Genomic DNA, 23,120 nt, shown 5'->3' with positions numbered 1-23,120 from the left:
CCACCTGTCACATGATTGCAAGGTGATATCTTTCCATGGTACAGTACCACAGTTTGTTTAACCATTCACCCACGGCAGGACAATTGTGTTGTTTCCAGTTTGGAGTTATTTTGAATAAAGCCACTTCGAACATTTGCATAAAGGTTTTTTGTGGAACAGAACTTTTCATTTATCTGGGAGAAACGCCCAGGCATGCAACTGCTTGGTCACATGGTAGTTACATATGTAGTTTTGTAAGAAACTTTCATATTCTTTTTAGAGTGACTATACCATTTGACATTTCTATTAGCCATGCATGAGAGATTCTCTGCATCCTCACCAGCATTTACTATTTTCACTATTTTTCTTAATTTTAGTCATGTTGATATCTCATGGTTATATTTCATTGTGGTTTTAGATTGCATTTTTCTAATGGCTAATGATGTTGAATATCTTCTCATGTGCTTGGTTGCAGATTATACATCCTCTCAGGTGAAATAATCTATTCATGCCTTTTAAATGTTTTCTAATTACATTTTTTGTTCATTACTATTTAGATTTGAGAGTTCTTTATATATTCTAGATATGCATCATTTGTAGTATATGTGGTTTCCAAATATTTCCACCCATTCTTTTACTACATCCTCTTCAAAAGGTCTTTCACGATTCAAAAGTTATTTAGTTTTTTTGTTTTTTTTCTTTTTTCAAAAAATTCAATGATCTCTAATTTAATGAAATTTTCTCTTATGAATTACACTTTCGGTGTCAAATCTGAAAACTCATTGCTTAGCTGTAGGTCTCAAAGATTTTCTTCTGTTTTTCTCTAAAAGTTTTACATACTTTGGGACGCCAAGGTGGGAAGATCGCTTGAGCTCAGAATTTCCAGAGCAGCCTGGGCAACACAGAAAAATTCCACCTCTACAAAAAAATACAAAAAAATAATAATAATAATAATTGGGCATGGTGGCAGGCACCTGTAGTCCCAGCTACTCAGGAGGCTGAGGCAGTAGGACTGCTTGAGCCCGGGAGGTGGAGGTCACAGTGAGCCAAGATCGCGCCACTGCACTGCAACCTGGGGGATAGAGCCAGACCCTGTCTTAAAACAAATTACAGTTTTACATTTTTAATTGAAGCCTATGATCCATTTTGAATTAATTTTTTATAAGGTATGAGTTTAATTTGAGGTCTTTTTTTTTCTTTCTTCTGAACTCCACCTGCTTTAGCACTATTGGTTGAAAGAGTAGTCTTTCCTTCATTGAATTTCTTATGCACCTGTGTGAAAAATATCAGGTATATTTCTTGTGGGTCTATTTCTGGGTTTTCTTATGTTAGCATCCAACACCAAGAGCTCTCTCTTTCTCTCTGTCTCTCTCACCGTACTTGTGAATTGAATAAATTACTGCCACAGGCTTTACACTGTCACTTTATTTACATGTCTATGCTGTTATTAGAGAGACTGGGCTTCCTAATTACCCCAAATACTGTTGGCAGGCCCCTATGTATTATGGAGTACCCAAAGTAAATCTCAAATAGTAGCATCCTGTATTGCTTTTGTGGCATCTATTTTATCAGCTCAGATGATTGAGTTCAAGATGAGAAATGGTGTGTTGCTGGAGATTCACAAACTTTAGTCCATTTCCACTGACACCAAATGCAACACACTCTCCTGGAATATCATCAGGTTTCCTTTCCCAGTGGAATGTCTCAGCAGCACAGCTATAGTCATGCTTTTCAAAGCCAACCATTGAATTCAGGTTCTATGCTCCTGCCAAATAAATGCCTCATTGATTTTCCTTTATTGTTTCCAAATACATTGTATAGACAAATGAGTGGTGGACAGGATTTAAAAGTTTGTATAAGGATTTAATGAAGATAAAAATCCAAATGTTTGGGTATTCATACATTGCTTATCCACTGTCTTTGGAAGCCAGTGGGAAAACATCCAAAAGGAGTCTTCTATTCTTTCCAACATTTGCTGTTCTAAGTTGGGTGGAAATAGCATTTGGTCCTGTTTGAATACTTATATGTTTTCAATTTTGGTCATAGCTAGAAACTGCCTCACTAAGCAATTCTGGGAAACACACAGGTACATCAAGCTCTATTTGGATTTCCAAGAAGTTGGTGTGATGGGTTATAAATATGAGTATGCTCCATTTTGTTCAAAAGTGTCTGTATGACCAAAGTGATGAGAGTGGGAATTAAAGCAGTGGCTCAAAAGTTGTGGGGCTTAGCTTTGAAAGATTTGCTTTGTAAATCTGTGTGGATACTTTGGTTCCCTGGTTCTTTCATTGTCAAAATTTACAAATTCTAGCTAACAGGTTTCTCAAGAAAAAAAGTTTAGTGCTTTACAAATACACAAGAACATCACACACTGGGGCCTGTCATGGGGTGGGGGGCTAGGGGAAGGATAGCATTAGGAGGAATACCTAATGTAGATGATGGGTTGGTGGGTGCAGTAAACCACCATGGCACGTGTGTACCTATGTAACAAACCTGCATGTTCTGCACTTGTATCCCAGAACTTAAAGTATAGTAAAAAAAGGAAATAAATACACAAGAAAATTATAAAATTGTTGATAGTTCATGACTTTCTCTGAGACCATACATGGTATGCAGAAGAATCCCAAAGGATTCACATTGTTAATGCATGGCATCTACAAGACGGCCATTATCTCCGTAAGTCAGTATCGCTAAGGACCTAAATTGGCCTAGCCTAAAGGAAAATTAGGTCCATAATGTCAGAAAATAAGACTCTATTACTTACGTAAACTTCTCAATTTGAGATTCTTATTTCTTACTCTCCTAGATTCTGCTGACCATCAAACAACCACCAAGAAAGTCTTCCTCAAGCCCCATCTTACACCACTCAATTGATCATACACCTGTAGGGAGGTTCCTAGTATTTATGGCATCAAAATTGCACTTCAGGTCCAACACCAGCAGGATTCCTCCTTCCTTAAAGCCTAATGACATGATTTTATATATAATGGTTAATGTGGTGTTCAGTATGTTTCCCTAAATTTCAGCCTCCTGTGATTTTCACATTTTCCCAAATGTCAACTGGGTGTTATTCATTGGCTAATCTCTCCATAATGAATATGCTGCTATCTAATAATCATGGAAAATCATGTCAAGCCAAACTTTGGACATAGATACCTCTGAATAAGTAAATAGATGCTTTACATAGCCTACAAAGGGAAATAAAATAGCTATAATGTAATAGCTACCATTTATTGAGTCCTTACTCTACAACTGACACTGAACTAAACATTTATAACTTTATATTATTCTTACAACAACCCTAAAAGGCAACAACTATTATTCTTGTTTTAACAGTAAGTAAAATAAGATTTAGAGTGGTTAAGAGTCTTATCCAAAGTTACAGAACCTGTAAGGAATAGGGTGAGATAAAAGATAGGATTGGGACTCAAGTTGAGGGTCCTGTTTCCAGAAACATTTTCCATAGGGTTGTGCTATCACCAATCCCTCTCACTATGTAAAGCCAGGGGTTTGGAGATAGTGGTGTAACTTCTGATTACCCTCATGCCTTGACCACCCCACCTTCTGCTTGTCTTTCCATAAACTTGCTGCATTCTAAACACTGACATCCCAGACTGACAACTAGGGCTTTGTGAATCTAGACATACCCACTACAAACACAAGCCACTAACCTGAGGACCTCTGAGTGTCCCCAGTCCTACAGAGGAAACAGGAGAGTGTTGAGATTATTTGAAGATTCCAGAAGGCCATCTTTACTTTTAGCTATCTGTATAAATTCTTTGGTTACTTCTTTCAAGAGTCCAGTTGTATATTTTTTCATATAATTTTTTCATATATATATATACATGTATATGTATACTTTTTCATATAATTGCACCAGTAATTCAATGCCTAAGCAGAAAATGGTAATACGAAAAAACATTTGGATAAATTTCTAAGTACAGTAATCACCGGAATAATTTAAAACAAGTCAGTCAGTGGCTATTTTTTATAAAGTATAAATTTCTGAGAATATGTTCCTTTAAATATGTTATTCAAAAAAATTTAATTTCTACAATAAAAATGTGTGTTGATTCTACAATATAAATTTGTATTAATTTTTTGAACTTAAGAACATAGAATAATTTATAAAGTATGTATGTGTTTTTGCATTTGTTACAGTGATGGCTTATGTTGGGATCTGCTTATAATTTTCAACATCTTTATTAATTATAGGCTATGCCATGTTGCTGTTTCAAAACCCAAACAATGAATTCATTTTTTTATCTGAAAAGAAGTCTGATACTTGTGCTTAAGACAATAGGTATGAATAAATATATAATATTTATCAACTAATTACTAATAACTATATTATTAAGATCTGCTAGATTCTGGGTATAGCCAGTTTTTCATTATTAACTTACATAAAGCACACAAATGAAGCAAGAAATTTTATTTTATTTACTCATTTTATTCACAGGCATGACTTGGGCTTTTGATAAAACAATCTCTCTCCTCTTTAGACTAAACAACTCTTTCTCCTTCTTTAAATTAAAATTTTGAAGTTAGCCAGTGATTGAAACATCACCCAGCAAAAAATGATTGTTGAATATCACTTGTAATTTTGACAGTACAAATATGGGTTTTGTGCTTATATATTAATTGGTTATCAGTGAGAGGACTTTCTCTTTACACTGTTTTGTAGGAACCCACTTAACTAGTTTTCATGTTGTTCCTAATTTTAACTAGGACATGCAGAATCACTTAGTGTGAGCTAAGCTGTATTTAGTTAAAATGCTAAAAATTATCTGGGCGCAAAACTAAAGATTTTTGTGTAGTCAGCAATGGTCATGAATTTCATACACTCTATAGCCTTTTATGGAATTTGTATTGTAGTCTTTCTTCATGCTTTCTTTACCCAGAAATATACTCATTATAAGTGTCGGCCTGTGCAAAGCAGAAAAATGATGACACGCGAAAATGGTTTCTTACAAGGACCTTTCTTCAGTTTTATGTTTTTGTTATTTACACGCAACATGTGTATGAGCTGTTCTCTTCCACAAGTCCAAAGAGAACTCTTAGAGGGTGCAAGGTAGGGAACTTATCTCTTCACTGCCTCTCTTCACCTATTTTTCCTTCAATGTTCTGTGGTCCATGGTAGTCCTTGTAGTCTATGTGGGACCATGGTAGCATAGCCCTTTATCCCTGTATGTAATCAGGGACTAAATGCCAGCTTTCATAGCAATTCACAGATTGTAGCACATAATAGGCCAAATTAGCCGGCTTTACATTTTTAAAAAGTTCCAATAATATCAGAAAATAATTTAAGGTGGAATTATTGTATCTTTCTCTTTCCTTCTCATTTCTGCTCATGTGCACTCTTACTAATTTTGCTTTTGAAGAAAAATGTTAATTTTACATATATATTTATTATTTTAAACTGTTACGTATAACTTGAAAAGAAAAATGATTCTTACATATCAGTATGTCAAGGATGCTCCAGAGAGAGCTCTGGTTAAAATGTTTAAGGAAATATTTAAACATACTGAAAAAAAATAAGGACATACTCATATTGAAATGGGAATATTGCAACAATTTACTTTTATTTCGCTCTAGCAAACATGGGAAAAATTCAACTTATTCTCAGGTAATAAAGTCTGGTGTACCAAAATGTTGAAAAAAATGAAATCGATAAAGAAGTCACAAATGTGTAAAGCAAACATGAGAAATAACTGCTCAAACAACTAAATTATATAGAAGATAATGTCAGAAACCAGGGGTTTATTATCTATACCTCACAGCATTTGAAATGACTAGATTTGAAATACACTTATGAAAGAATAACATTCAGTTTCTAAAAGATTTTAAGAACACACAAAGGGAATATTGACTTCCTCATTATGCTCTGTAAAATACAAAACTCAAAACCAAAGGCAGTGAATCAACTTCACAAAATTAAGCAACAATGCTTTTCTCAAAAACTTAATTTTTCCTAAAGAATTATTTTAAGTTATTTCATTAATGTTTCAAATTCTATTTGATTTGATTCCTCAGAAAATACCTATTTTCAAAAAAACCCACCAGTTTAATGGTAAGATGAACAAACGACTAGCCTGGTATTTTTTTTCTTTTTGGTTATTTTTTTGAATTTTATTTTTGTGGATAAATACTAACTGTATATATTTATGAGGTACAATGTGATGTTTTGATATATGTTTACAATCAGGCTAATTAACAAATCCAGCACTTCACATACTTGTCATTTTTGTGTGTGTTGAAACATTTAAAATGTACTCTTTTAACAACTCTATTATTATTTATTATAGTCACAATTCTATGTGACAGATCTCTAAAGCTTATTCCTCCTGTCTAACTGAAACTTTGTACCCTCTGATCAACAACTCCCTTTTCTCCAACCACTCCCTTTCCCCAGCTTCTAGTAACATCATTCTACTCTCTACTTCTACAATTTCAACGTTTTTAGATTCCTCATACATGTGAGATGATGCAGTATTTGCCTTTCTGTGCCTGGCTAATTTCACTTAGTATAATGTCCTCCAGGTTTATCCATGTTGTTAAAAATGAGAGGATTTTCCTTTTTTTTTTTTTTTTTTTTTTTTTTTTTTGAGACGGAGTCTCGCTCTGTCCCCCAGCCTGGAGTGCAGTGGCCCCGATCTCTGCTCACTGCAAGCTCCGCCTTCCCAGGTTCACTCCATTCTTCTGCCTCAGCCTCCCTAGTAGCTGGGACTACAGGCGCCCGCCACCACGCCCGGCTAATTTTTTGTATTTTTAGTAGAGACAGGGTTTCACCGTGTTAGCCAGGGTGGTCTTGATCTCCTGACCTCATGATCCGCCCTCCTCGGCCTCCCAAAGTGCTGGGATCACAGGGATTTTCCCTTCTTTTAAGGCTGAATAGTATTTCATTGTGCATATATACCATATTTTCCTGATCCATTCATTCCTTGATGGACACAGAGTGCTTCCATATCTTACCCATTACGAATAATGCTTCAATGAACATGAGAGTGCAGGTATCTTTGGAATACAGTTTTCAATTCCTTTGACTATATACTGGCAGTGGGATTGAAGTATCATATGGTAGATACATTTTTAGTTTTCTGAGGAGTCTCCATACTGTTTTCCATAATGACTGTATTAATTGACATTTCCACCAACATTGCATAAGGGTTCCCTTGTCGGCACTCCCTCGCCAACACTTATCTTTTGTCTTTTTCATGATAGCCATTCTAATAGGTGTAGGCTGATATCTCATTGTGGTATTAATTTGCATTTTCTTGATAATTAGTGATGATGAACATTTTTTAATATATCTGGAAGCCACGTATATCTTCTTTTGGTAAGTGTCTATTGAGGTCCTTTGCCCAATTTTTATTGGATTATTTGTTTTCTTGCTATTGCATTGAGTTCCTTATGTTTTGGGTATTAGCCACTTATATGGTTTGCAAATATTTTCTCCCACTCCATGAACTATCTCTTAGCTCTATTGTTTCCTTTGCTGTGAGGAAGCTGTTTAGTTTGATGCAATCTGATTTGTTTATTTTTCTTTGCTGACTACGGTTTTCTGATCGTATCTAAGAAACCTTTGCTCAGATGAATGTAGTAAAGTATATCCTCTTTGTTTTCTTTTAGTAGTTTTACAGTTCAGGTCTTACATTTAAGTGTTTAATTTGTTTTGTGTTGATATTTGCACATGGTGTTAGATGAGAATCCAATTTCATTTTTCTGCTTGTGGATAACTAGTTTTCCAACACCATTTATCAAACAAACCGTCCTTTTTTATTGTATGTTTTTGGCATCTTTGTTAAGAATCAATCGAACGTAAACGCACAGGCTTGTTTCTAGGTTTTCTATCCTGTTCCATTGGTTAATGTGTCTATTTTTATGTCCATATCAGCATGGTATATTTTATACACTGCAAGCGGCACCCCATATGTTATGTACCTATCAGGATGGAGGAAGAATGTGCTTTGATGTCAGTAATGACCAAGACAGGGTGCCACCAAAAAGATAGTTATCAGTTTGCAGGCTCAACTGCAGTGTGTCCTCCATAGTTTCAAAAGATCCAAAATTTGTGTCACAAACAAAAGTAGAACATATTCTAAAACTTCAGGAAAAGTACCAAAACAAGAAAAAAAATGAATTTTCCATGAGATAACTCTTTCTATTTCTACATGATTGAATGGGTACAGTATTGTTTTGTGTACACAGAGTAAGCTTCAGTTTCCTCTATTCTGGAAATAAATAGCACACTAATTGCAGATAACCAAAAAACAGAACCAAGTCATTCAAACGAGAAAGACAATATCAAACTACGGTAGATTAAACACTCCTGAGTGGTGTTCTTCCTTCTCTGTCAAAATATACATATATATTATCTATAATACATATGTATATTATATATGTATATATGTATTATATAATATATATGTATATATGTATGTATATAATATATATGTATATATGTATGTATATAATATATATGTGTATATATGTATATAATATAATATATATAGATAATATAGACAAAATAAATATGAGTCCCATGATATTTGACTGTTTCTTTCCTTGTAATGAATGTCAGATACCTATAATTTATGACACACAGCGATTGTTTCATCAGTTGCATTTTATTTCAAACTGAAGTGAAACTTCTGAAGAGGAAAACTTGATAAGTTCATGGTGAGTTTCTATCTCCGGTTAAGCATTGCAATAATAATTCATGGATAAACAACAGCTGCAAAAAACATTAAGATATTATGAGTATTTGAGTGTGGAAGTGTGTGTGTTTTAGTAATTGGGAATTGTTGGGCACATTAAAAGCCCATGTTATTAAAAACACGAATTTCACTACAACGTACCGTAATGCAAAGGTATGAAGAAAACCTATCCAAGAAAAGAGAATCAGACGTGCCCACTTGTTAAATCAGAAAGAAATTATCTATGAGAATTCCAAGGAAATTTCCTTGGAAAGACAATTCCCCAGGAAAATGTTGTATTTTCTGGAAGAACCAAGAGAACTAAAAAAATTATTGTAAATGCAAGTATTTATGCCAAGAGAATCTTGTTACTTAGAACACAAGCCTGCCATCAACACTCTATTTTTGTTTAAGTAACAGTTAAGAGTGCAATCCGCAACGGGGTGCCAGCAGCCAGAGTTGTCTGAGGGGATGGCCATGGGCTTCAGAGCATGGGACAAGAGAGAACAAAAACACAATGTACAAAGAAAAGGTGTTATCAAGAACCAAGAAGATGGTCCAAATGAACATCAGACTAAAAAGATAGGCACAAAGGCAGATTCCATCCCAAGAGAGTAGGGTGCAAACTAAAGAAACTAGAGTACAACTATCAGGTTCAGAATGTGCTTGCTGATCTGGTGGCTTTTATAGGCTGCTTCTAACTTCAAGCCTGGGTGGGGAGGAAGTTATTAAGGCCACGCTGGTTCATCCAACACGATGAACACATCATCTGACCTTATTTTAGTTTTACATATGTGGAAAAACAGAATAAAATAAATAGAAGCTGTGCATGTGTGTGTATGTGTAGCATGTGCACAAATACACATATGCATATTTGCAATGATAGCTAAAATCATAGCTCGAGGGCACCTAAGTGCAAACCCCTTCAGGCCAGAGTCTGCAGTGTGTGTTGTTGTTGTTTTTAATCTTTATATTTCTAGCCTCTAACACATTTTATATATTACAATATATGTTTAACAAATGAATGAGGAAGAACTTTTTTCTCTTTCATTAAAATGTGTTTTGCAGTTCTATTTATCAGGGATAAAGAGTTGTACTTAAATACCTGGAGGTCAAAATACTAAAAATTGATTGCAGTATTATCAAAAGTCATCACCATATTTTTAACCTTAAATCTACTTTTATAAATTAAAAAATTCTATACAAGTTATCCTGTGGAATGGGGGAGTGCTGAAGAGAGATATGAGAGAGCCATCTGGGGAGTCAGAAATATTCTACTTTTTGATCTGAGAGGTCGTTACATGGGTATATACATAAGTACAATTCATCAAGTCAAACACCAGATCTGCGCATTTGACTGCATGTAAGTCATACTTCCAACAATAACATTGTGTAAACCAAATAGAACGTATCTTTTGGCCAAACCTAGAAAAAAAATCTGCTTTTATCAAAAGAATTCACTGCAGGAATAATTTGGCTTTGCTGAAAGAGTATTGCAGAGGTAGATTCCCAAATAAGTATCTGGGGATGGAAAGCAGAAAAAGGCTTTTGGAACTAAAAGCTTAATTGCATTCTGCATAAGCATGAACATAATGAACACATCATATAACAGTCACTTTGCAAAAGAGCTATCAGTATGCTTTCTGGAATGTTCACTGATATAACATGAGCTCACCCCATGCTCACACTCTCACCTTCTTGAGATTTACCCAGGTCTTCTGTTCACTCCATGGCAGGGAATAATTTCAGAGGTTATTTTGCTGCGGTTGAGCACAAAACGACTGAGCTTGGCTGTTACGGAGGCTGGCCCTCTGCACCTATTTGTTAGCTTCAGTGCCCATTCCCTGTTTATTTTTTGTTAGCTTGCTTCCCAAAGCATTTGGTATTTTCAGAGTGATCTAGAACCAACATTTTGATGACTAGCTCCATGTCTGTGTGAGAGTATACAGCACAGTCCCTAAGACTGAGCAGTCCTGAAGCGAAAGCCCTGTTGAGCATCTTTCACTGCCACAGGTAGGAATGGGGAATGATTTGTTTAGCATTCAAATGAGTCACATAATACCAGCAGCACACAAAGTTATCATTTCTTAGTTCACTTGCATAGCATTAAGAAAAAAAATTAAATAAACAAATATGGATTATTTTTATAATGAATGCAATCTTCTTAGACTAATAGCCAGAGAAGAGCTATGATTGTTGTATGTCTAAAAATCCCAAATGGCAAAATGTAATTAAAGTTAGAACTGTTGAACAAATAAACCTGTTAAAATACATAATATTACCAGGCAAAATAGCTATGTGTTTATCATTTTGCCACTGTAATTACATTCACTACAACTCTTCATGCATATATTAATATCTCACTAACATTATAGAGGCTAAAATATAAATTGCAGAGCGCTGAGCATAGTTCCAGCCAAAAAGTTGGAAATGCGTGGTAAAAATGCTTGTCATTAAAAGACAAAAATAAAAAGGCCTTGGATTTAATGTTGCTACTAATTGCTTTACTAAGAAGTAAAATATTCTTATAACTACATGTGTACTGGTTTCAAATGAAGAATCATTATGTATCTCTACATGGGTATCTGGTTTGAAAAATTATGAAATTATTTATTGTGGGTCTCTTGGAGCATAAGGCACAGAACTTGTTCAATTTGACCTGAAAAAAAATACCCGGAAATGAGCCTAAGTTGCTATTCCTACGTTAATAGTAGACAAATATTTTTAAGTAATCTCAACTAATTTCCAAGATTATGAATAGACTGTAACTGGATAGATGTCGGTTAGAGTGGGTGTGTTAGTTATTAAGAGTCGGGAGAGGTCAGGAAATTAATTCCCATGGGGTGAAACTCTGTATCCAAAAATAAGCAAGAAGAGGCTTTGAAATGATTTCCAAAAGCTTGACAAAAATCAGTGCCAAAGATTGTATGGGGGTAAAAAAAGATTACATGTAATGAATAGTAAAAGAAGAAAGAGGTAGAAAAAGAGGAAGGGAAGGAAAAGAAGAAAGAAAACCAAATAATTTGTGAGTACAGAACACACAATGAATCTTCATTGCTGAGTTAATAAAATACTGTCTTTAGCACCAATGAATTACAGAAACAGGGGATGGAAAAATTTAATAGAAATCACAAGCCTTTAAAAATAACACTGGCAATAATTGAAAACCTTTCCCTTAAAAGCTTCCTATTGTTAATTGGTTTACTTTCATTTAGATATAAATTAATTTCCATAAATTAATTTTTACCATTAGAATACCTAAAAAATATGGAAAGCCTAGAAATTGACAGAGCAGAGTCAATATATTGAGCAAAGTAATGTGATGGTCCATAATCTCTATCATGATTAATATCTAATCATAATCATCATTATTTTTGGAGGGCCATTTTTCATCATGATGGCTGCATTTTATTTTGAAATTATTTAAGAGAATTAAATATTTTGTTAAGAGAAAATTAATGTGTCTTTATTCATGACTGAGTGAGCCATTACAAGTGTTTTTCAAATTCAGTTTTTTAAAATAAATGCCATGAATGGTCATTTAAGTTAGTCACCATACCTATTTTTCCCGTGACATAATGACTACAACTGCCCTAATGAGTCCAATTGAATGGCTATTGTGCTTGTGGTTTGGGAGTGTGAAGTTCTATTTCCTCACATTTGGATTTTAATCAAATCACTAATTCAAGCCAGGCCACTGAAACACCTACCAATTTTAAGAAATTCAAATTATTCTCATTTTATGATGGATTAAAACTTCAATCACCTTGAAGGATATCACCCAACCAGTTAATTCATATATTTGAGGATAGAGAATACAAATGGATCATCTCAAAATGAAAAATATTATATGGCAATTGGTCCCCACAAACCACAGGCATGCACACATGCAAGACACAGATTTGATCTCTCCTTAAACAACAAGTCATTGTTTAAGTTTTGGATAAAGACTAATATTTTTAATATCACTGGTGAGGGCCCTGACCATCATTCTAGCCTCATTCCCGGCCCTGTCTCTCTAATACATTGTGCTGCTGCAATGCCAGCTGATTTAGGTTCCCAAATACTTAATGCTATGTTATCCACGAGCATTTGTATGCACCATTCTCTTTTAATGGAGCAATTTCTTCTTCAACTTGTTATCTCCTGCATCCTTTCCTTCAAACCTCATTTGAAATATCAACTCATCCAGGAAGGCTTGTCTGATGCTAACAGCTCATTTAGATGCCCTTGTCAGGGTGTTCACAGGGTAATCACTGGTTTGGTGGGTCTCTATGATGGGATTATAAGCATTGAAGAATAGAGAGCTGTGTTATCAGTCTTCAATTCTCAGGACTTGCCATATACCTGATGTACAGCTGGATGTCAATAATTCAAGCAAGTTGAAAAAAGGGATGAGCCAGCAGAACTAAAAAGAAGGGGAGGAAAGACAGACAAAATGAAAAGCAATGACTGTTCTATAACTGCCATATACCACTCTATGTCAAAAACTACTCTATACTTGTACTAATCTGCCTTTTAAAATGTTTTTAAACACTCTTACATATATTGCCCGCACAGTACACTGGACATCTCCTTGAGCTTGATATGAGGAACCTGCAGTTTAAAGAGATTTTAAAGATTTGCCTAAATGCAAACAGGGAGTTAAATACAGGATTGGAACTAGGCCTTATCACACCTCATTACAGCTTCCTTCTGCCATGTTGCAGTGTTACAGTGTACTGTGCGCTTCAGAGCAGACGTGCACCGGGAAGGGGAAGGGGTAGCAGGAAAGTGTGTCCCCAGGACAAGTCTTCAGCCACAATACTTTCATCTAATAAATAGAGAGGGAAAATATCTCTTCTTACTTTGAGTACATTTAACCTCAGAACAAAACTAGATGACCTGGCTAAATGAGTTGGGAGATCAATTTTCAGGAAAACAGGCAGAGATGTACAAGCCTTGGTGGTGGTAACCAGGATTCCATGTAGCACTTTCAAATAGAGCAGTACTGAGTGAGAGCTATCCTGAACTTGTGGAATTCCCTGTGGAATGCACAAGACGCAAAAATAGGCAATCAGAATAGGTTTAACTTTATCAGCAAAGAACGAGTTCAGGCATGGAACAAAAATCTGGGCCAGATCACTTGGTTGCTGTCACAGAGAGACCATGTAAACTCAGGTCATTGCTGAAAAGATGTGGTTTGAAGTCTTTCCAAGGTGCTGGCAGATTCTGAAGAGCCATATCCACAGAGGTACTGATAGAGAGGACTGTGAGATCACCCAGTGCAGAGTGCAAGTATTTTCAATTATTCTTTGAGGATAAGGCCTAAACTCCCAGCTCCCTTTCACAGAGTACCTGAGCTCAGCAGCCCAGTGGACATGTGTTTCTCTCTGCAAGAAATACTTGGGAATAGGAATTCTCTTCTCCTTTAGGAACAGTGGATTTCTTCCCTCATGTACTTGAAAAAAACAAACAAACAAACAAACAAAAACCCTCTGCTTCCCACCCATTTTGGAGGAAAGACTCCAGTAGGATATGGGGTCACCTAACCCAGGGGAAGCTATCCCAACCGGAACAGCATTGTGCAATATGCACAAAGTCCTTCAACAGACAATGGATGTCAGCACAAGCCTTAATTGAAACCAAGTCCATGTTCACTCCATAATGACCACAAGAAGGAAGGAACTCAGAGGGTTCCTCCACTCACTAACTGCCTATGTGATATTGGCCACCTTGTTTCATTCCCGTGTGCCTCAAAAATCTCACCCTTCAACCCAGCATGACATCCTATAGCAATACAGTGCTGAGACTACAATGCTGTGAATAATTTTGAGGTGTTTATTTACAGATCTTTCAGAGAAGCAATGGAGGGAAGAAGTGAATACAGGCAGATGTGAAAAACAACCGGAAGCTCTCAAGGGGCCAAAGATAAGTCCTGGGAGGTTTCTTCTTATCAGAAAAAAAAAAAAGTAGAATTTTTCTGCTCTTGCTGTGTATGAGTGCATAAACATTGTGTTACCTGACCATAAACCTACCTTGAAATGTGATCAGTGTCAATTCCACCCAAGGATAGTGTCTCAATGGGTTGTTATATCCAATATTAACATGAATTTAGTATCTTTAGGGACACAGAATTATCGTTCATCAAAATATTAATTAGAAATGTTTGAACCATGTCATGGTTTACTCTTTTATTTTCGAATTGGAATTCATTCCAATAAATCCAAATTGTTTTATCCCTCCACATGGCCACAATACTTGAAAAAGTCAGAACAATCCCCCACTTACTTGCTTGTTACCAGGGCCTAATGTTAAATATTGCAAGTGCAGAGTACCCAGACACAATGCTGTTAGCTATTTAAAGGCTATATGCTAGATACATCTTGCAAATAAGTGAATAAATAATATATTAATGCCCTGGGCCCCTTTTTCACCAGATTTATAAGCACAAAAGTGATATGGAGAACTGACAGTAACTTTAATATATATAAATATCTCAATTGGATAATCCAGGCACAAAAATACATTGTAGCTTGGTGCTTATTAAGTTTATGTTTTATACATTTCCATTACAGGAGTTAACATGTTTCTTGGTTTCTATGTTCTCAGATCTCCTATGATGCCCGGTCTTTAAAGTATTATACAAAATATCAGGTATGTATTAATCTATAAAGTTAAAACATTGTGTTTGTTTATACCAACCACCCCAAAGCAGAGTTCCTTCTCATAATGAGGTGTTTCCTAACAGTGTGATAGAATATTTTTAAATTGGCTTTGACAAGCACATTCTGAGGCTGATTTCTCACAAATGCATGCTGTCTGTATCCACACACACTGTGGACCCCACCATGAGCTCTGGGTGGAATGCTCAAAATTTCCTCTCATTTGATCTCAATGACCAATGACCTGAGCTGTGGAAAATGTTCCTTAAGCTTGCTGAGGAGAGTTATTTTTGATTTCTTTGGTTGGCGTGCTCTATTTTCTCACTTAATGGAAAGGGATAAGAAATGAAGCATCTTTGTTTAGCTCTACAATGGACAATTTTCCAGCTACTTTAATGCATTCTGTTTAGAAAGATAGTCCTGGAAATGATTTCTTCCTGAATTTATAACTTGCTCTGTGTTTTCAGAGTTTTTTATTCAATGCAGATTTAAAATTAAAATGTGTGAGCTCACTCCCTATTTTCCTAAGACAAATATAACAACTTCCATCTTGGTCATTGAATCCTTTATGCAGGCAATCAACTAGAGGTCAGATTTATGATCATGTGGCAAACATTTAACTAATGAAAAACATGGACACTTTCTAATCACTTAGGTTTTAAGAGTTTGTGCAATTGTCCCAAGACCTATCAGCTCTAATTTACCTGATTCTGTCTTTCTGCCTCTTCTTCTTTGGTAAGGGATGATCTATTTTAGTTATTGCATCACATCTGGAAATTATAGAGGTAATAGTATTAGCATGACTCCTCTCTAAAGGGTTCCAGGTTGAGACAATGTCACTGCATACATTTGGGAGAGAAGGTACTAAGTAGTGGTGTTTTTGTGTAAAAACCTTACGTTCTAAAGAATGGTTTATAATTACATTTTGAAAGACATTTCTGTGAATAGTTCATTTATCAATTCTCACCTTACTTCTGGCTCTGCCTCTGATGATCATTCAGTTTCCTCTCCTCTTCCTTTATACTGAGCCTCCCTTCTACACAGACCTGTCCCAGAAATCTTTAAGGAACTCAGATATTTAGATAGAGTCAGTAATATCTAATAGAAGAGTTCTTTTATCCAGAAATGCTATTTCCATTTATTTTATTGAGGCTACTTCTGCAACTGTCTCTGTAGCAAACAATTTCCTAGTCTGTGTGTGAACACGTCCAATAATAGCTGTTGCATGAAATGAAGAGTTGAATAAAGAAGAAGTGCTGAAACAAAGAAGATGGAAAGAATTGAATGGTGAATGTTCCAATAATGAAATGCATAAGCAATTCCACAGGTGAAGAGCGGTGGAGCAGAAATGGTGGTTTTGTTTTTGTGACTGTGTTTCTAATTTAATTGAATCAAAATAACATACGGGATATATTCCTTGCCTAAAGCTCACAATTTCAATTCATCAGAGAGATTGGACAGTTACACATAAAAAGATGAAAATAAGGTAGGTAAGGTATAGGAGAGAGGGAGGAGATAAAACAGGCTCAAGTAAAAAGAATCCAAAGGTGAATGGGTCATTGGTGGCAATTGTTAACAGAAGCTTATTTGGAATATTTCACTTGCACCCTGCACCATTCAGAATGATTTTTGCAATTCCTATCGTTGAGCTGGATCAATCTGTTGTTCTTCCCTTTATCCTCATACATTGCTTTCTGCTTTACTTGTAGCTTATTGAGTGTGTATTCTGTGTTGATTCATTATGTTTATGTAGAAGGCTGGGAAGGCCTGTCAGAATTCCATTTAGGTTGCTTGTCATGAGCTCATCAACACCTGGCAGGTTTGTTCTTCTATCCTCTTGTGTGATCCAGGCAGATCTTTGATGCAAGGAGGCAGGCTCCATGTCAATAACCAGGACCAAAGGTAAACCCAAGGGTGCCATTGTGGTGTGATTTGCAGGTAGCAGGGCAGGGGAAATGAGAATGCCAATTAAGTACAATACAAGTGTGCTGTGTATACATATTCCTAGTGAGGTTCGTAATTCTCAGGGCTTTTAGATTGTGAATAATTGACACCCCTGTAAGGTGGATCACTATAATTGTCCCCATCACTGAGGAGGAAATTGTCTTGCACTCTGGAAAGGCTCATTTATGCTCTGTGTAGCTTTGGTGCTACCCAGTACTTCCCAGGGGTGCTGTGAGGACCAATTACTAATTATCTGGAAGAGCTCTTATGCTCTGATGAGATCCTTTGGAATGTAGGCATCTGTGAAACGGTGATGATACCTTCTCCCTGTTTTCTATCACACTTGGCAAAGGGCCGGGTACTTTTGGTCATCTAATCAACGTTCTCTGAAAAAGGAAAGAGGATTCAGGAGAGAGGGCGCTCCACCCAACCATGATTAGAAAAACAAGACCAAATTAGTAGAGAAGCTAATTTCATGTGACCCTTCCATTTAAATGATTTTTTAAAACCTGAGAATGTTAAGGAAAAAAAAAAAAGAGAGAGAGAGAAATTTGAGAGATGCCTTACGTCCACCAGGTACGCAAACAAGGATAATAAACATTCAGCAGGATATCCACATGAAAAACTGAAACAAAAACAATACATATGATCAAAAGGAAGCACAATGGCAAGGTAAACCAGAGCCTTGGGATGGTTGGAGTTAATCTGGGAAAAATTTCAAGGGAAGAGTGTTGGTTAAGGTTCCACCATGAAACGATAATGGACTAAGGCACATCTGCTGCTTTATTATGTATTTCTATTGAGTAGGTAGCATGGTGGTTATGAGCATGTTTTAGAGTCTGTGGGCCTGATGGATGCAGCCATGCACCTCTAGTTGGCATTTTTAATCTCTCTCAGTTTTTCTTATTGCTCAGCCAAAGAAATAACAGTATATGTCCAGTGAAGATTTGAGACAGATTAAGTGAGACAATACCTGTCAAAAGGTGAGGAGAGTGTCTGCACATAGTAAATTACCAATAAGTCCATTGTTGCCACAGTTGTTGCTTAGGTCCCAGCATGAAGTAAGTGTTCAGTGAAAAATGAATGATTTCCTTCATACCTGGGAGGACAATGATGGACAGAGGGAAGAGAGAGTGGTTACTAGGCTCTTCCTCTGATGGTCCCTTGACGACTCAATCCTGTGTATCCAAATTCAACACCCATTCAATCACAAGGCCCCAAGTTGTGCAATAAGTTAACAAGGAGAATCCAATAACAGCTTCTGACTCATGTGTCCATTTCTAAAGGGTATCAGATGGGCTGGGCATGGTGGCTTATGCCTGTAATCCCAGCATTTTGGGAGGCCAAGGCAGGCAGATCACCAGAGATCAGGAGTTCGAGACCAGCCTGGCCAACATGGTGAAACAGTGTCTCTACTAAAAATACAAAAAATCAGCTGGGCATGCTGGCGCACACCTATAATACCAGGCTGAGGCAGGAGAATCACTTGAACCTGGGAGGTGGAGGCTGCAGTGAGCCGAGATCACACTACTGTACTCCAGCCTGGGCGACAGAGTGAAACTCTGTCTCAAAAAAAAAAAAAAAAAAAAAAAAAAAAAAGTACCAGATGTATGTTTTCTGTACCAGAGTTGGAGAGAGAACAGTGGGAATATGAAGTTTAGAGATGTGCTAGTATCCCATGATTAAAAACAAAAATAAAAGAGCAAACAACTCTCACCAACGCTATAGTGTACTTCTCTTTTTGTAGGAACGTCACCTTCCTTCATTTCCCAACAGTCAGCTTTCTTTAAAACACCTTCTGTTCTTCAAGCTCCATTTGTTTTTCCACTGCTATGATTTGGTTTCTACCTCTTCTCTCACAGCTGTGCTCACCAAGGCCTCAACGCTACCTTCATTAATTGATCCCACAGCCACTTTTTAGCCTTCTCAGCCTTGACTTCCTTGCTGTAGTTGACACATTGTTGGTCCTTTTCACAAAGTGAATTTTCCCTCTCACTAGTTGTCTTGTATGTCATTACTCATTTCTGGTTTTTATTCTGCATTTCTGACTGCCCCTTCCCAGGTTCCTTCCAAGATCTCTTGCTGTCTACTAACATCATTAGTATCCCTGGCTCTGTGTGTCCCTTGCTCCCTTAATCCACCCCGCAGAGAAGCCCCTAGACCCTCTAACTTCATGTCCTTCCTCTCTTCCTCTCCACACATGGTCCAAATCTCTCTTAGCTCCACGACTTTCCCTAAGGGCCTCGCCTCTGTACTTTCAAATGTATCCTAATTTCTGCCTGGAATACCCACCCACATTCCCATTGGTCTAATTCCTGGTGATCCTTCAGTTCCCAGCTTAGATGTCATTACTTCAGAGACATTCCTGATCTTTAAGCAACCAAGTCCCCTCACATGAGTTTCTTCCCTTATAACACTCTCATTTTATTTTAAGTACTTGTAAATGTCTGCTTTCCCTGACGGGATAAATTGTGACATCCCCACTTATGACTTTGTACAATTTGTACTACAAAAAGTTTCAGGGCAGAGAGGGTAAAGAGGCATAGAAATCATGACTGGGCACAGTGGGTCACGCCTGTAATCCCAGCACTTTGGGAAGCCGAGGAGGGTGGATCACGAGGTCAGGAGTTTGAGGCCAGCCTGGCCAACATGGTGAAACCCCATCTCTACTAAAAATACAAAAATTAGGCAGGCATGGTGGTGTGCACCTGTAATCCCAGCTACTTGGGAGGCTGAGGCAGCAGAACCTCTTGAACCGGGAGGCGGAGGTTGCAGTGAGCCGAGATCATGCTACTGCAGACTGGACAACAGAGAGACACTGCATCTCCAAACAAATAAACAAACAAACAAACAAACAAAAAAGAGGCACAGAAATCTCACGTGTGCTCTGTGATCCTTGGTTTGGGACAACTTTGCCCAGTGACTTCACTGTTATTTAATGTGCACAGAAAGAACATTAAGGCCAGCAGAACTGCTATTCCCTAATAACTTGAAAGTTTAGTGAAGGAGAAACTGTGTCTGTGTTATACATCACTGAATTCTTACTCCTAGCACAGTGCCTGGAGTTTTTCAACTGACCATTGTTAAATGTATAAATCCTCCCCATTACCATGTTCTGGAACAGCACTGTCCCATACAGTAGTCCCCAAGCCACATATGGCTACCGAGCACCTGACATATGGCTTGAGATATGCTAAGTATAAAATACACACCAAGTTTAAGACCTGGCAAGAAAACATCTTAATAATTTCATATTGATTACAAGATGAAATAACATTTTAGATATATTGTGTTAAATAAAACATGTAGTTAATGTACTAAATAATTTGCATTTGAGGGTCACAGTAGGTTTCTATTGGACAGCACTATTTCTAGACTTTCTTCTGAGACACTGCTCTATATCCAGACATTCATTGAATACCTCCAGTTGATGTCCCACAGACACTGTAAACGCAATGAAATTAAATTTATCATATTTCCCAATAACGCACTTCCTTTTCAGATGTTGCCTCAGATGTTAATGGTTGCAATTCATCTGGTTACCTAAGGCAAAATATTGGACTATTCCTCCACTCTTATTTTTTTATGAAAAGGCTCTTCCAATTTTCCCTCTTCCTTCCTGCCACAATGCCATTAATATGGCCACTGGACTCTCCAGCATAAATCCCCATCGGCACATCTAGGAGACCTTTTTTCACAAGGCATAAGACAGCCTCTGGTTGTCATCAGATTACAATCTACCTCTTCAGTGTCTCCTTGCTCTATTGCCTCACTAACCCCCTCTACTTGATACTCAAAACAATAGCTCATACTGACTATGTTTCAAAAATATATCCTTACAATACCTTATCATTCTCATACTGCAAATGAAGAAATTGAAGCAGAGAGGTCAAATAATTAGCCCAGCATTTGCACCTAAGTGATGGAGCTGGTATTTGAACCTAGACCATTTCACTTTGGTATCTGGCCTCTTAACCAATGTTCTTTATTTCACATCCACAGTAATTTCTATTCTCTGACTATATCAAGATTTCTCACACCTTTGTATCTTTACAATTGTTTTTTTTCCTTTGCATGAGAACTTCCACTGTCTCCTCATTACTTTATCCACCAGATCAATTCTTTGACATCCTTTAAGATGCATCTCCAAAGAAACTCGTGTGTCAATTTATCAGACTTTACCAGAAATATTTAGTAGTTTTTCTGTGAGCTTGCCTAGCATTTAAGACAATGTAAATATTACATGTCTTGCTCATTAGAACATGTATTTTATATCTTAAATTTCTACCATCAAGTGCAGTGCTTGACAATAGCTGGCTCCCAGTGAATGTCTATTGGATTTTTGGCTGCAGGGGTGGAGGAGACAGAGCCATATGAACAGGACAACTTTTGGTCAGGAGGTCTTGAGATTGCTGATTGAGCTGAGATTGTCTGGACTCTTGAGATTTCCCATTCTAATTTGAGAAATCTTGAACTATACAAGAATGAAGTTCATTCTACTTATCTTAGGTTATCATTCATGGAGCTATTGTTGACAAAGAATCATGAGACTTCATGGCAGTGTTAGAGCTGAGACCATTTAATAGGTAAAGCCCTAGTTGCACAAAGAAGTAAACTGAGATTAGAAAGATTAAGTAACTTATCCACAATGACACTACAAGTTAGTATCAGAGCTCTGCTTAAACCTGCATTTTCTGACTTCTAATCTATCCATAGTTCCTGGCTCTTTCCTATGAACATACAAATGCCAAAACGATTTTATGTGTTTATACAGATATATGTACACATATATCTTCACTGCTAATGAACTGATTCAATAAATAGATGTGTTTGCCTCACGTAAAGCCTGGATGTATTTGTGGGAATGATTAGAACTAATATGAATTCAGTGATTTATACATGAGATCGTCTCATTTACTTCTGAACTGTACAAAGAAATTCACAACTTCACTTTTCCCCCAGGAGAGGAAAAATATCTATCCAGTCAACAGTTTTCCAACAAAAAAGGCAGTGCAAAGGAATCAAGTTTATTGGGTTCTGCTGACTTACTTTTCCCAGTTTTCAATGCTTCCATAACTACCATCACGATAGCATAAAAGCGCTAACATTTTTGTAATAATTCTCCTTTACCACAATTTCTGAAAAATGCTTTACATGCTTTATCACATTCAATCTATAAAACAACCGTATGAGATAGATCACAATTATAATTTCCTATTTTATAGTTGGGGATACTAAAGCCCAATTTAATAAACGCCATAGGGTCATAGAACTTTTAAGTGGCAGAAGCCGCACTTGTATTTAAAATGAATCTGACACCAAAGCTTATGCTTGTAACCACTAATCCAGTCCATGTGTCTTTAACAGTATACTTAATTTCTATCCAAAATGATGGAATCATAGAATTAAAGACCTAGAAATGATATTGGATACTGTCTGATCCCTATAAGTCACTTAATAGAAACACAAAGTGAGGTTCTGGAAAATAGGTGAATCAACCTCTCCTGGACTTAGTGTGCTTACAATTTTTCCATATTTTTCTATATTGCACAATAAAGTGCTTTGCATAGTGTATATACTTAATAAATATGGATGATTGACTCTCATGGATTCTTCCATAACTATATACAGTCATATAAACACATGCATATGCATATATGTGTATCAATGTCTAGTCTATGTGTTTCCAATAATACAGAAAGTTAGAATAACAGGTCTGCTTGTCAAAACATAGCAAAAAGGACCACATTTTGGAAAGAATTACAGTATCATTACTGTTGACATGGGTAGAATACATGAGTGTCCCGTAACTACTGCCTGTCAGGGCCTACTCCTATCTCAGCACTGAGTTTAAATA

At 36.7% G+C, this 23,120-nt stretch overlaps 1 protein-coding gene across 1 annotated transcript in view; it reads left to right on the top strand.

Moving 5' to 3' along the window:
• LOC129038987 (uncharacterized) overlaps positions 1 to 23,120 on the top strand; it is a 75,639-nt gene that overhangs the window by 35,910 nt on the left and 16,609 nt on the right. Inside the window, exon 2 of the mRNA XM_054492558.2 lies at positions 15,267 to 15,311. Coding sequence (XP_054348533.1) covers positions 15,267 to 15,311 — 45 coding nt within the window. The remainder of the gene's footprint in view (positions 1 to 15,266; positions 15,312 to 23,120) is intronic.

Source organism: Pongo pygmaeus, chromosome 5 (assembly GCF_028885625.2).
Source record: "Pongo pygmaeus isolate AG05252 chromosome 5, NHGRI_mPonPyg2-v2.0_pri, whole genome shotgun sequence".
In the NCBI taxonomy this organism is placed as follows: domain Eukaryota; kingdom Metazoa; phylum Chordata; class Mammalia; order Primates; family Hominidae; genus Pongo; species Pongo pygmaeus.
This window is presented reverse-complemented; position numbering and strand designations above follow the sequence as displayed.